This window comes from Sylvia atricapilla, chromosome 3 (genome assembly GCF_009819655.1).
Source record: "Sylvia atricapilla isolate bSylAtr1 chromosome 3, bSylAtr1.pri, whole genome shotgun sequence".
In the NCBI taxonomy this organism is placed as follows: domain Eukaryota; kingdom Metazoa; phylum Chordata; class Aves; order Passeriformes; family Sylviidae; genus Sylvia; species Sylvia atricapilla.
Genome location: NC_089142.1, coordinates 12377983 through 12392065, shown reverse-complemented (window position 1 = coordinate 12392065; position 14083 = coordinate 12377983). Strand labels below are relative to the sequence as shown.

Genomic DNA, 14083 nt, shown 5'->3' with positions numbered 1-14083 from the left:
TTTACTGCTTTGCTCTGTCTCCCAAGCAGCTAAAAGCTCCTTAAAGATCCAAATGCTATCAGTGTCTTTCAGACAAAAGAGGATTAATTGCCCTGGGAAGCACTGCTCTTGGAGACACAACTCAACTCTTTATTCAGTTGCTTTTGGGAGCAGAAATATCTCCAGAACATGGAATTGTTTGAGGTTAAAAAAAAAACAAAAAAACTCCTTATGCTGTATTATGAACAAATCCCAACTGTAAATCAAATAAACTGACAGAACTGAACTGTTCAGTGTTCAGTATAACAATAACTTGGCTAAAAGTAATACCAAGGTAAGTCTCTTAACCTTTAAAAAGAACAAAAGAAAAAAAAAAAACAACTAAAATCCAAACCCAACTCAATAGCACCTGCTAGTGTATCTTGCTCAATCCTTGCTCAATAGATTTAAATGTTATTCTACAATACAGAAGATACTAAAAGGCTGGCACTGGGATATACCTCTTCTCTTTTCCCCCCCCCCCCCCCTTAAATTTTCTTTTAAACACACACTAATATAGGCTGATCATTTTGGATATATATACTAAAGTAATACTTTTTCTTACAGGTGAAAATTTTGAATACAGAATAAATCAGGAACAATCCAGGCTGCAAGGAAAGCATTTATCATGGATTTGTAATGCCAGCAAACCAAAAAAAGGATAGGAGATGAATAACACTCATTAGAGGTTTATCTACAGTTCAGTTTTAGAGTGACACTAAACACAAACTTCTCATGATCCTGAATAAGAATAGTCAGAAAATCTAGCACTGGATTTACCAACCTGAGAACAAAACCTGCAGACCAAAATGCTTCACTGTAAAGTACTGAAATAACTTCTACAGAATAACTCAAGGTTTTCTTACTGGACATGTACGTTGTTTATCCACATCTACTGATTGCCACTTATATTAGCTTTTAAAAATTTTTTCTTTCTTTCCTCTGCAATTCCAATATACTTGCCTTACTAGTCTGGGGCTCTTGTGACTGCTAACAAAAGAGAACAGTATTAAGACAATATAGCTGAATGATAGAAATTGGAATTTGGAATGCATGCAAATACACGGATGATATAACCTTCCATAAACACTGAAGGACAGTTGGGACTAGCAAACACAAAAGATAAGTTAACAGTCTGAAGAATTAAAGAATTGTTAAAAGTCTCATTACAAATCCTGTGCAATGGGGGAAGCAAGACTGATATCTGAGCCATTTTCAGAGTCAGTAAAAGCTGGTAAAACAAAGCAGATCCCAAGAGGACAAACAAAAAGCTTTTCAACATGGGAATAGCAACACAGTCATCCTTGGAGGTTTTCCAGACCCAACTAAACATAGGCTGGAGCAACCTACTCCAACCATACAGCCATCCTACCTTAAGCAGGTTACATTACCCTAGAGATTGCCTCCAATGTGTATTATCACAAGTCTTCTGGATCTTATAACAATTAATGTTTCTGTACATTATTATATCAAAATTAGAACACAAGATTAAGCAAAAGATTTACAGACTAATTTTAAGAAGTCTCTATAAACGCAAAACATCAAACCCATTGGGTAATGCAGTGTAATAAACAGACAGTGCCGTTGTTAAAAACCCTCTGAAAACAATTAAAAATTTGTTTTATCTTAATAAGACAGAGAAGCATTTGGAATCAGTGCCCGGTAAAGTTATGGAGCGTATTCTGGGAGATATTTTAGAACACCTAAAAGACAATGCTGTCACTGCTCACAGCCAGCAGGGCTTCATGAGAGCAAAGTCCTGCTTATCCAACCCAATTTCCTTTTACGACAAGGTAACCCACCTAGTTGATGAAAGGATGAGCATTGTCATCTTTTTGGATTTCACTGAAGTTTTTGGCACTGTCTCTCCTACAGGAGGTATCTCTACAGGATCCTTCTGGCTGGATAAACTCATCATGAGATGGGTGAGAAACTGGCTCATGGGCTGGGCACAACCATGGCTCCATTCCACACGGGTTATAGGGAATGGGGTGACATCAGACTGGCGACCTGTCACTAGGGGGGGTCCACAGGGCTCCATCCTCAGCCTGTGCTCTTCAACATCCTCATAAATGACCTGGATGAAGGACTAGAAGGGACACAGAGCAACTTCACAGATGATACAAAACTAGGAGGAGCTGCTGACTCCCCCAAAGGCAGAGGGGCTGTGCAGAGAGGCCTTGACAAATCAAGAGGGATGGACAACCACCAGTCATCTGAAGTTCAGCAAGGGAAAGAGCCAGATTCTCTACCTGGCACATTTATATGTAACCTTGAATGGACAGACAGAATGAGGAATGAGAAGGTGGACAGCAGTGCCACAGAAGGGGACCTGGTGGTCCTGGCTGATGAATCTGATGGCAGGTTGAACATGAGCCAGCAGTCAGGTGCCCTGGGGACATCAGGCCCAGCGTGGCCAGCCAGGCAAAGAAGGGATTGTCCTGCTCTGCTCTGCACTGGGGCAGCCTCACCTCCAGTGCTGGGGGCAGGTTTGGGTGTCACAATGTAGCAAAGACATTTAAACTATTGAAGTGTCCAAAGGAGGCCACCGTGATGGTGAAGGGCCCTGAGGAGAAGCTGTGTGAGCAGTGACTGAGGTCACTTGGTCTGTTCAGCCTGGAGGAGACTGAGGGGAGACCTCACTGCAGTTACAACTTCTTCCTGAGGGTAACAGGAGAGACATACTGATCTCTGCGCTGTGGTGACAGTGACAGGACCCGAGGGAATGGCCTGAAGTTGTCAGGGGAGGTTTAGGTTGCATATTAAAAGAACTTTTTTCACCCAGAGTGTGGTTGGGCACTGAACAGGCTCCCCAGGGCAGTGGTCACAGCACCAGCCTGACAGAGCTCAAGGAACATTTGGACAATGCTCTGAGGCACATGGTGTGACTCTGGGGGATTGTCCTGTGCAGGGCCAGGAGCTGGCCTGGATGATGCTCATGGGTCCCTTCCAACTCAGCATATTCTGTGATTCTGCAAATTTATACATTTTCAGAAATTTTCAGAACTCAGGAAAAACATAAGTAAATACTTTGAAAGTACATTCACAAAAAGTATCAACAAATGTTGAAGATTTGAGATGGGGTTTCCCAAACCCCATCCAAACTCCAACTCAGATGGGATGGAGGAAAGTATCTTTTAAACTTTAGCTTGTCCTCATGAATAAACATCACTAAGGAGAGACAGGAATTTCAGCAAAAGGGGCTGAAGAAAGAAAATATTTATCTGTCTAAAAGGCTGAAAGATGTGATAGTACAATAAATGCAAAATATTTTATTTATTGCAAACAAAAGCTGTGATAACAACATTGCACAATATTGAATTTAAAGGTTTTGAAATTCTCAAAAATCACTCCTGTGACTTTTCTGCTCCATATATATCTTTATATTTTTACATTAGTTTTACATTATGACAAGAGTAAATTACTTACAGAAATTAAGACAGATTGTATATAGCCTGCCACCTTACTAATGTTTCATTTATATGTAACCAAGTGTAACCATTTAACTTTGCTCTGAAAGGATGATCAGATTCAATGCTTTGCTAATCATACAGCAGAATGATACAGTCTGCACCAACAGTTTTCTTAAACAATTAGAAGTACAGGTACTGTGGTGCTGTGTGTTTTCTACAAAATGTAGGTAATAACTCACTTTGTTACTTTATTAGAGCAACAATTTCTCCCTTTTGTGTGAGATCTCCAGCAAAAACGCAGACAAATGCATAAATCCAACATTTTCAGATCCAATGCTGAACAGCCTGGAGGGCAGTATTAAAAGTCCTGAGTGCAGGATGGATCCCTCGATGAGCCATCAGGAGGGAACCAGCCTCTGCAGTGAACCCTGCTTCCTTAAGCTGCTGTGCAATTTCCTCCACATCCCAGCCTCCCTGTCCCTGGTGAGCCAGGAGGTGCTCAATAAGGCGTGGGCAGAAGGCAGTGGACATGCACTTCACCACCAGCTTGGCGTTGAGGAGCAAGGAGAGTATTTCAGCATCACAAGTGGAATCGTCAACCTTCAAAGAAAGAGAAATTCAAAGTAATTAAAAATTAATCATCAGATACAGCCATCAGCCAGAATGTGTCACAACAGTTCTGACTGCACAGTGTGACCTTCAAAGTGAGAGGAGTATTCGCCATGGATTACCCACAGGGGTACACACTTTGCATATGTCAGAATACGTAAAGGTATGTCTTTAATAGTCTACCATATTAATACAAATACTTAACCTGCACAAAGTTAAGGAATAAGAATGCTTAACAGCCTGGGATTACACCACCAGCTTTATAGACTTTTCACAGGTTTTCAGTCCCAGTGCAGCACAGATCACACCACTTAGCTCCATATCAAGAATGACACTCTGAGGAAGGTCAGAGCAGAGTATATTAAATTTTGGTCACTTTATATTAATGTATTACATTACATTTCACATGTTAATATGACAGGCAATATTCACAGACTCAATCAGCACTCACACCAAGGATGAGATTTTCAAAGGAATATAACATATTAAAAGATGTGAAACACAGAGCTGCTACCGGAGAGACACCTTGAATGCCTCAAAAATGTGGTTGCTTGATATATGAGCACAATATTCTCTTGAGAATCTTGTCTGTAGCTTTACAAATAACACTATAGAATACTTTAAATTCTATTTCAGTAATTTTGATATGCCCTTCCTGGGTTCTTTGAAATACAGTGCTATGTTAACTTAACACTTAATGAAGCACAATTGAAAAACTATATATAACCAAAAAAGGGAAGGGATCCCATCCAAAGGGACCCTAACAAGCTTGAGAGGTGGTCCTGAGAAATATTAATCAAATTCAACAGGTCCCAGTGCAAGGACCTGCATCTGGGTTGGTGCAACCCCAAGCACAAGTACAGGCTGAACAGAGAATGGACTGAATGCAGCTCTGAGGAGAATCCCTTGGGGACGTTGGTGGATAAGAATTTCAACACAACCCATCCATGTGCTCCCACATCCCAGAAAGCCAGTCATATCCCATGCTGCATCCCAACCAGTGTGGGCATGGGAGAGGATTCTGTCCCTTTGCTCTCCCAGCCTGGAGTGTTGCATTCAGCTCTGACATCCCCAACAGAACGACATGGACATTCTGAAAACAGTGCAGAGGAAGCCACCAGGATGATCAGAGGGCTGAAGCACCTCTCCCATGAAGACAGAGATGCTAAATCTGGAGACATTAAGGCACCACAGACACCTCATAGTGCCTTCCAGTACCTAAAAGTGGCTACAAGAGAGCTGGAGAGGGTTTTTTACAGGGGCATAGGGTGACAGGACAAGGAGAATGATGAAACTACAAAAGGGCAGGTTTAGATTAGGTATTAGCAATAAATTCTTTACTCTGAGGATGGCACAGATTGTCCAGAGAAGCTATAGGTGTCCCATTCCTGGCAGTGTTTCAAGGGCACATTGGATGCAGCTTTGAGCTACCAGGTCTAGTGGAAGGTGCCCCTGCCCATGACAGGGAGACCAAGAACAAGATAATCTGTAAGGTCACTTCCAACCCAAACCATTCTGTGATTCTGTAATAAAAAGGATCAAAGGAGGGCTAGACAACAATCAGTTTTCAATTACTGCACCTTAACAAGTTACAAATAAACTAATCAAATTATATTTACAAAACAACCTCCCAGTTTAAAAGGAAAAAGAAAATTGTCTGTTTGCTTTCTGCCTTACTTTCTATAAAAATTTTGTACTAACATACATGACTGGTACCATGGTACCAGCAAGTAATAAACACCCTACGATAACAGTTATTTAGCACCCCTGAAGAGCAATTCAGCTGCTATGCAGGACATGACTACTGCATACAGGGTGATTGGCAGTGACACTTTACAGTCATAATCAAGCCACTTTCAATCTAATTAGCACAGCAGAAGGTCCAGTTTGATGTCCAGCCTTTAGGCTATCCAACCTCAGTCTTTAATTATTTAATAACTGCCAAAAGTTATCTACAGAAATGTTTTCCTGTTGAAGACAGGCTGATGATTAAATAAAATGGGTCAACAAAGAGCTGAACAACATGAGCCAGAGTGTGCCCAGGTGGCCCATGAAGGCCAGTGGCATCCTGGCCTGTTTCAGCACTAGTGTGGGCAGCAGGCCAGGGCAGTGATTGTCCCCACTGGTGAGGCTGCACCTCAAATCCTGCGTCCAGATCTGGGCCTTGTACTTGCAAGAGAGACACTGAAGGGCTGGAGCATGTCCACAGAAGGCCAATGGGCTGGGGAAGGGTCTAGAGACTGAGTCATATGAGGAGCTGGTGAGGGATCTGGGGGTGTTTATCCTGAAGAAAAGGAGGCTCAGGGGAAACATCATCGTTCTCTACAACTGCCCGAAAGGAGGTTACAGTCAGATAGGGATCAGCCTGTTCTCCTAATTAGTATGTGATAGGACAGGAGCAAGCATCCTCCGGTCGTGCCAGGGCAGGGGGTTACATTGGGTATCAGGAAAAAAATTCTTTATGGAGGGAGCTGTCAAGCATTGGAACAGGCTGCCCAGGGAAGTGGTTGAGACTTGGTTTAGAGAGGACTTTGCAGTGCTAGGTTAACAGCTGGACTTGGTGAGACTTCATGGGTATTTTCTAACCTCAACAATTCTGATTCCAGAATTTCTAGCGTTGGCATCTTGCAGCACACCATGCAGCATACTAAGCCATTATCCAAACAGCTGCCATCTCTTCTGAAATGGGACTGAAGGGATATTCTCTCCTACCTCGAAGCCCTGTGTGCTCTATTCTTAACTTGTATGTAGGATGGAGCTTTACACAGGGCTTCACTGTTTGATTTTATGAACATAAAATGCAAACAGTAATTACAGTAGAGAGACTGACAGCAAATGCAAGGTTTAATTTTTTTTGGGGGGGCTACTATTCAATTAAAGAAAAGTGCTATAGATTAGTGTGATTTCAAATACCAAAAACCTACAAAATTGAGAGAGAGAAATCTGAAAGAAGACCTTTCCTAGCATAAGCCATTAAACATTTGAGCTATACTACAGGGATGAAGATGCCCATGCAACACACAAGCAGAGAAACCTGTCTGCACTCACAAATAAATGAGATCAGTGTGGTTTCACATGTAACAAAATAGCCCACAAAAAAGCTCTTGGGTTGTACCCCACAGCTCATCCTTAGGCCCAAATAGATCAGTAGGTCTAAACTGATTAACATTTCTTATTTTCTGACTTGCAAATTGTCTGAAGACCTGGTAAAGAAGAGGAAACACTTGTAATTTAGTTGTCTCCAGGCAACTGGATGGAGATACATGATGGCTACCAGACCCTGTGAATACATTTCGTGCTGTTAAAGCCACTGTCTGTTCTTTGGTCACACTGTGTAAGTCTGGCAGGTGTGGGAAGAACACAGAGACAACAAGGTTTAATGAGAATTACATTTAAAGATAGGCAGCAAAGAAACCTCACTTGACTATTTATCAATTTAACAGCTGCAGATCATGTCAATTTTTTGGGTATCAATTGTGCATGTAGAGACATTTCTAGTCATTAGTTTCAATAAAAGTAACAACCTACAGAGATTGTCAATTAATTGATACGTTTACAAACCTCAATTAAGACAGCTCTGTTTAAATAGAGCCATAAGATTTTTTTAAAATTGAATCAATGTAAATGTAGCTTAAGACTACGTTTACTTAAAATTGATTTTAAATCAGAAAAACAAGCATTAAAGTAAAATAAAAAACCCCAAACTACCAAAACAACATAAAAGGCAAACAAAAAGCATGTATTTTTTAAAAAAATACACCACAGAGAGTATAATAAGTTTTTTATGGAGGAAATTATGCAAAACTATGACCCTCCAATCTAAGAAAGAGACAGCTTAGAGGGCATAGGGGAGGTAGCAACATCACAAAGGGATTAATTAAAAGCATTACCTCATTAAGAAAGTAAAAAAATATGAAGCATTAAATGAATCTAGTCAGATCAGATTACAAGAAAGTAAAAAAAGTATAGATTTTTTTCACTGTTGAATTCTCTGTCAAATGATACTGCAAGATGTAAAAGCTCATGCAAGTTTAGGGAGAAATTGCACAAAACCAAGGAAGAAAACCACTGGCAATTACTTAGCAGACACATACAGCTGAAAATAACCAAAAGTTTGGAAAGCAATATTTCAGAGAAAGAGCCTGTACATCTGTCCTATTCTTACTCCTCACTAGACTTGTAATTCTTCCATCTGTTTGAGCCAGGATGCTTGCTGTTCCAGATGGAATTTTGATCCTCAAAATTTTACATTTTAAAAGATATTAATGGAAATCAACCTCCAAAGTTATTTTTGCTTGCCATACATACCAAATATTAGCCTACAGTAGACAGAGATTCCTGAATGCACTACATTTTCATTTTCAAAATCATTCTTTTGAATCCGTAAGACAGTAAAACCCAGCAAGTAAAAAACAATCACCTCGCTATCCCAGTTTTAAGGAGCTGTTTTTACTGGGCAGACAGCTCAGTCAAGATCTTACTAATGAATCACTTCTGATCTGCCTGCAGATGCAGAGCCCTTGCCATCCCAAGACCCTAACTAGGCCATAAAACTAAGACTACTGCTAATCCCAGAATCACTGTTCCAGTGACATGGAATGCAGCCGACTGCAGTTTAAGCAGGTCTCAGAGGTGCAGGTATTTTCTGCACAAATTAACACCCAACCAATTTCCATATTGTGTGAATAAACTGTGACCCACAATAATGACAGAATCAGAGGGTATATGTTAGAGAAAAATCATTACATCTACCTGGAACTCCATGCTAAGGGTGATAAATATTTCATTAGAGCAAAATCTGGAAGGTTTAAATGGAAGCAGCTTTCATTTTTCATATCCATCTCTCCTTCAGCAGAATTTGACAGTGTAGATTTAGCATGATGCCCACACACAAGGTCCATGGTTACGAGTAAAAGATCTAACGGGGATAATTACATTAAGGAGAACTAACGTTTGTCTTTGGCTTTCCTGTTTAGGTATTGGCTAATACCTGCTTTCAAGCACTGAAGTGTAGGCATTCAAGCAGCACTTTTTGCTCTTATGAGAGCACCTGAGAGTACTGCATCCAGGTGTGGAGCCTCCAGCACAAGAAAGACATGGACTAGATGGAATGGGTCCAGAGAAGGTCATGAAGACAATCTTAGGAGGGCTGAAGCACCTCTCCTATGAAGACCAGCTGACAGAGTTGGGGTTTTCAGCCTAGAGAAGAAAAGGCTCTGGGGAGACCATGCAACAGCCTTTCATTACAAGAGAGCTGGAGAGGGATGTTTACATTACAAGAGCATGGAGCAATAGGACAAGAGGAAATATCCAATCTCTCTTACTTTAAATGGTTTAGATTGGTTATTAGGAAGAAATTCATCACTGTGAGGGTGGAACAGGTTGTCCAGAAAAGTTGTGGATGCCCCAACCCTGGAAGTGCTTCAAGGCCAGGACAGGCTTTGAGCAGCCTGGTCTAGTGGCAAGTGTCCCTGCCTATGCAGGGTTTGGAACTGGATGATCCAATTCCCCATGAGCATTGTTTGCACAGGTATCCAGAGGTTCTCGTATTACCAACGGGCAATATTTCAACTATAGCCTCTGCATTAAAAAATCCACAAGTTATGAGTGGTAAGAGCTGCTAATGACTTAACAGCAGTAAAGAACTGAAACAGCTGTTTCCCAGAGTATTCCTTTCTCCAATACTATTTGTGATAAAAATGCTTTTCATTTTATTCCTTCCTGGAACATGTATCTATAGAACAAATAAATAAGGGGAAAGGAAACCAGTGACATAAAAAATCCTGGAAAAATAAACTGTATTTATCCTGTTTAAACTGGTGATTTATTATAATCACCAACAGCTTATAATTTAACTACTTATTTTAAAGATTGAGCCCCATTAAGTGAGTAGTCATAAATGGCATACACTAGAGAACACTAGAAATTCCATTATTCCAAAGAAAATTTGTGATTTTTCATATTATATTTTTCAGTAAAATATGCTACGAAGGTAGATTCAGTACTTCATCACTGAAATTACTGCATGCAAATACAGCCAATGTATTTTTTCAGACTATGTTTTTCTTGTTCCAGTTTCTATTAAAGTACTAACTGAACAAGTATTTGCACTGCTTCTATTAACCTCCACTTGTTAGCTTTTTAACATTATCGGTACCAACAGGCAATAGAATATTTATTTGCTCTCTCAGATGTATAAAAATCAGTTTTCATCTCTGAAAGATAACCCAATACACAGACAACACTGAAATCCCTCTCAAAAAACAATCTGACTTTTAAGGGTTCTATTTGCAGTAGTAAAGTTATTTAGGTAAACTGTTTTTTTAAAATTATTCACACAGTACACAACATAGAGGAAGAACAGTTATTTCTGTTACTCAGAAAAGACAAGTGGTAGTTCATTAAAAGATGCACAATAAAAAAAGGGGTCTGCAATTTCAAAAAAAGCTTACGCAAAAACTCGGTTGGTTTATTACAGGCAAAAGCTGTACAATTTCTAGCATCAGCACTTCAGCATCATCCTTGACTGTAAACATCCATAAAGCTGTCAGCAACATACAACAAATGGCTAGCTAATACATCCTATCAGCAAGCAAGTGCTGTATTTTTCTTGCAGCCATGTTTGTGAGCTGTGTTAGCACTGGATTGGGGAATCAATAGCTATGATTCCCCTCTGCCAGATGTTATTTGTCTGTTTCCTGCTTAATGTAAGCAGAGATGGCCTTGCTATAAAAAATTAATTCAGAATTTAACAAAAAGCATTAACAGTCTGAATACTGTTTTTTAAAATCCAAAAAGTAGGCATAGAAAATTATACTGAATAAACAACATTGCCATAGCTAAGTAATATACGCACTTTCAGTACAACAGCAAATAATGTGATCATAAGAGATGCATATAAAACAAGGAATAAAAGGTACTTTTTATACAGTGTAAGAACAGCTTTTACATTTAGCACAGCACTCTTCTGCACTAGCTGCTTTTCTAACACTGTCACATTCAAGGTACTGGCTAAACTCTCTGCCTGATGTAATAAAGTCAACAGTTAAATCTTCATTGACTTAGGAGTAAAACATTAGACCAAAGCTAACTGCTTTGAAAATTCTAGGTTATTCAAAACTATGTGCTCAAATTAATATTCAATTTAGAAGGAAAAATCAGAAATAGCTTATCAAGCTGCCTCTTGTATAAGAAAGCGAAAAAAAAAAAAAATTGGGGGCATGCACAGGTATACAAAGTGCTTTATACTAGCATGAAGCTAATAAGGTTCCTGGCCCTAGAACTACAACATAATGTAATCAGCCCAGAGTGTAGGAAACTGAAAGCTGGAGCTTTCAGTTTGAACACTAGAAAGGAATAGCCAGTTTAAAGCACAATACAATTAGTAACCATTCAGAAAGTGCTACTGCACAGCATTATGCTTTAAAAATAGTTAAAGAAAATGTACTCGGACACTTATTCCTGCTGACTAGCTTCAGAATTAGTCACTTATACAGTAGCTTTCATCTGTTAACAAAAAAGTCAATTTTAAAAGGCTAACAAAAACACAGAAATGAGAAAGTGCACGCATATATCAGATTATCAGATTTGTGCTTGCTTTTCAATGAGATCATGTTGTTTAGAAGTTAAACACGTATTTAAAACTTTTGTGTTTGGGGGACATTCATTTAAAAAAACACATGGTTTGTTTCCATGTGGGAAGTTTCACTGTGAAATGCCACATGGAAAATAGAACATAAATTATTACTTTGTATTCTAATACAACCAAAAGTTCCCTAAGATACACTGCAGAATTCAGAAATATTACAGATGAGGCCATCTTACCTCCATATTGTAATTCTAGAAATTAACAGTGCAGTTAATTCAGAGGAGAAAGCCATTCTCTCTCACGAACAGGTCATAGACAATCGGTTCCTTCTCTTTTGCAGGAGAATGTTAGATTGCAGAGCACAGTTAACATAAAACCCAAGAAAGTTAGGCTGCACATGCACAAGTTCAGTTAAAAGCTTCAAAAAATTTTAAACTCAGCTCAGTTTTCAGATAAAAGATTTAAAAAATTATATAATGCTTTTGCCTAGGAGACTAACTTTCATCTTTCTAGGTGTTCCTTCTCATTTGCTGTAAAGCAAATACACAGGGAAGACTGTAATGTAATGTAATGTAACATAAGTAATGTAATGAATGTTATATAGCAATTGACAAATATACATTAATGTCTTTCAGTTCTTGTCCAAAGAAAAAGACAGTATGCTTCTTCTCCAGAAACTTTGCTACATGGAATCAAGTCTGTTTAGAATATCATGAAAGTCCCTGAACACACCATCACAACAAAAACAGTGACATAACAGCTCCCAAGTGTATATAAATAGATGCCACATTTGTCAGAAACAAGCTAAGTCATCTGACATACTACTATAACTGAAAAAAACCCAAAGTGAGGGAATATTAACACAGAGGTAACAATCTACTTACTTCATATATCAGAATAGCTTCTCTTCTGCTACACTGACTTAACACAGCATACTAAGTAACTCAAAGGAAGTGCTATGAGGTTTGATCACCTCAAGTATGTATAAAAGCTCTTACCAGCCCTGTGTTACTGCTCACTGTGGACACAATAGCTGTGGAAAAGCTTAATAATGGCAAGTGTCTCCATAGTCTCTGCTTACTACATGAATATAAAAGAGCTAACTTATTACCTCAGCCTCTGAAAGGTGGTTCATTCAACTGTTCATACCTTAGCAACAGCTGTTATCTGCTCCAGTGCCACAGCATGAAGGTCTTGGTCTTTGCTTTCTACCAGCAGCTTCAGGGATGGCAGCAGGAGGGACTGATTAAGCAGCAGCAAACATAATTCTTTTATACACTGAAATAAAAAGTAAATTCTCTCAGTGTGATCTCTGAAGATACAAACATCATCATTCAGAATAAAATTTATGAAAATTTTATGTCAAATGCAAAATGAAAACCACGCTTCCACAACAAATGAATTCCCTGTTGGAAACACCTCCTTGGAAGCTTGAAAAAGCAGTTTTAACCAGATTTTAAAAATGTGGAATACTGGTTAAAGAACATTTTTTAGATTAGGACAAGGCAAGTACTGAATCACCATTACAACCAGGAGTTTTACTGAAAAAGTAACAGAGCAATCACAGCTTTCTGTGGGACTAATATATTTGTGCTTACTGAAATACTGCAAAACACAGAAAGAAACATTGACAGACACCGATGACAATTCTGTAACTTAATTATGCAGTCAAAAAAGTAGAACAAAATAAAGCAGAAATAACAGCACATACCAGAGTTCAATAATGCTTTGTTGTGAAACACCTCAACATTTTATACAGTATTTTATAAACAATTAAAGTTGAGCAAATTAACTTTCTGTCATTTATCTAGTTTCCTGTATTTGATAATACAGCATAAATTTAGCATCACACAACTTCCAAGACAGAACTGGTCAGAAGATACCTTCTAAAATAAAAACAAAATCATCCCTCAACAAATCTACTATGCACTTCCAAAACTCTGCCTTGTCCCTTACTTAAAATGCCAAACAACATGTCCTACACATGAGCTGTTTTAGTTTCCTCAATATGGTGGTGATTTGTTCATTTATACATCAAAATGTATTTCAACCTACAAATTATATCATAAACCAAATTGTAACTTCCTTTTTCCTTTCTGCCATTTCTGAGAATTTAGGTTGCTTGTCACAACTACTTCCCATTGAGGCTCACCAGAGATGTCCCATTTTCCAAGGCACTTTACACAAGAGACTCTGGATATTGTATAGTAGTTACACTGAAAATGGTATCCATCTCTTAAGAGATTCTCTCTGCTTCTCTCCAACAATTTGAGAGCAATTCAAAGGAGCTCACCAGCTAAATATTAAGCTGAGAGAATGCAAGTCATGTGTTTTTTATGTCTTTTGAACTTTAATAACTGTAACAATCTAAGGACCAAGATGATCCACACATTCAGCAGCATAGTTTCAGTAGCTGTGAGCCTAAAAGCCTAATTATTTGAAGATGAGGAGACAT

General features: G+C 38.9%; 1 protein-coding gene across 1 annotated transcript in view; it reads right to left on the bottom strand.

Annotated features, from left to right (window-relative positions):
- Nucleotides 1-3270: 3270 nt before the first annotated feature.
- Nucleotides 3271-14083, bottom strand: part of NBAS (NBAS subunit of NRZ tethering complex) — a 161165-nt gene continuing 150352 nt past the window's right edge. Inside the window, exons 51-52 of the mRNA XM_066314779.1 lie at nt 12778-12906; nt 3271-4031 (exon numbers count right to left, since the gene is read on the bottom strand). Of these exons, the coding sequence (XP_066170876.1) occupies nt 3756-4031; nt 12778-12906 (405 nt within the window). The 3' untranslated portion in view covers nt 3271-3755. The remainder of the gene's footprint in view (nt 4032-12777; nt 12907-14083) is intronic.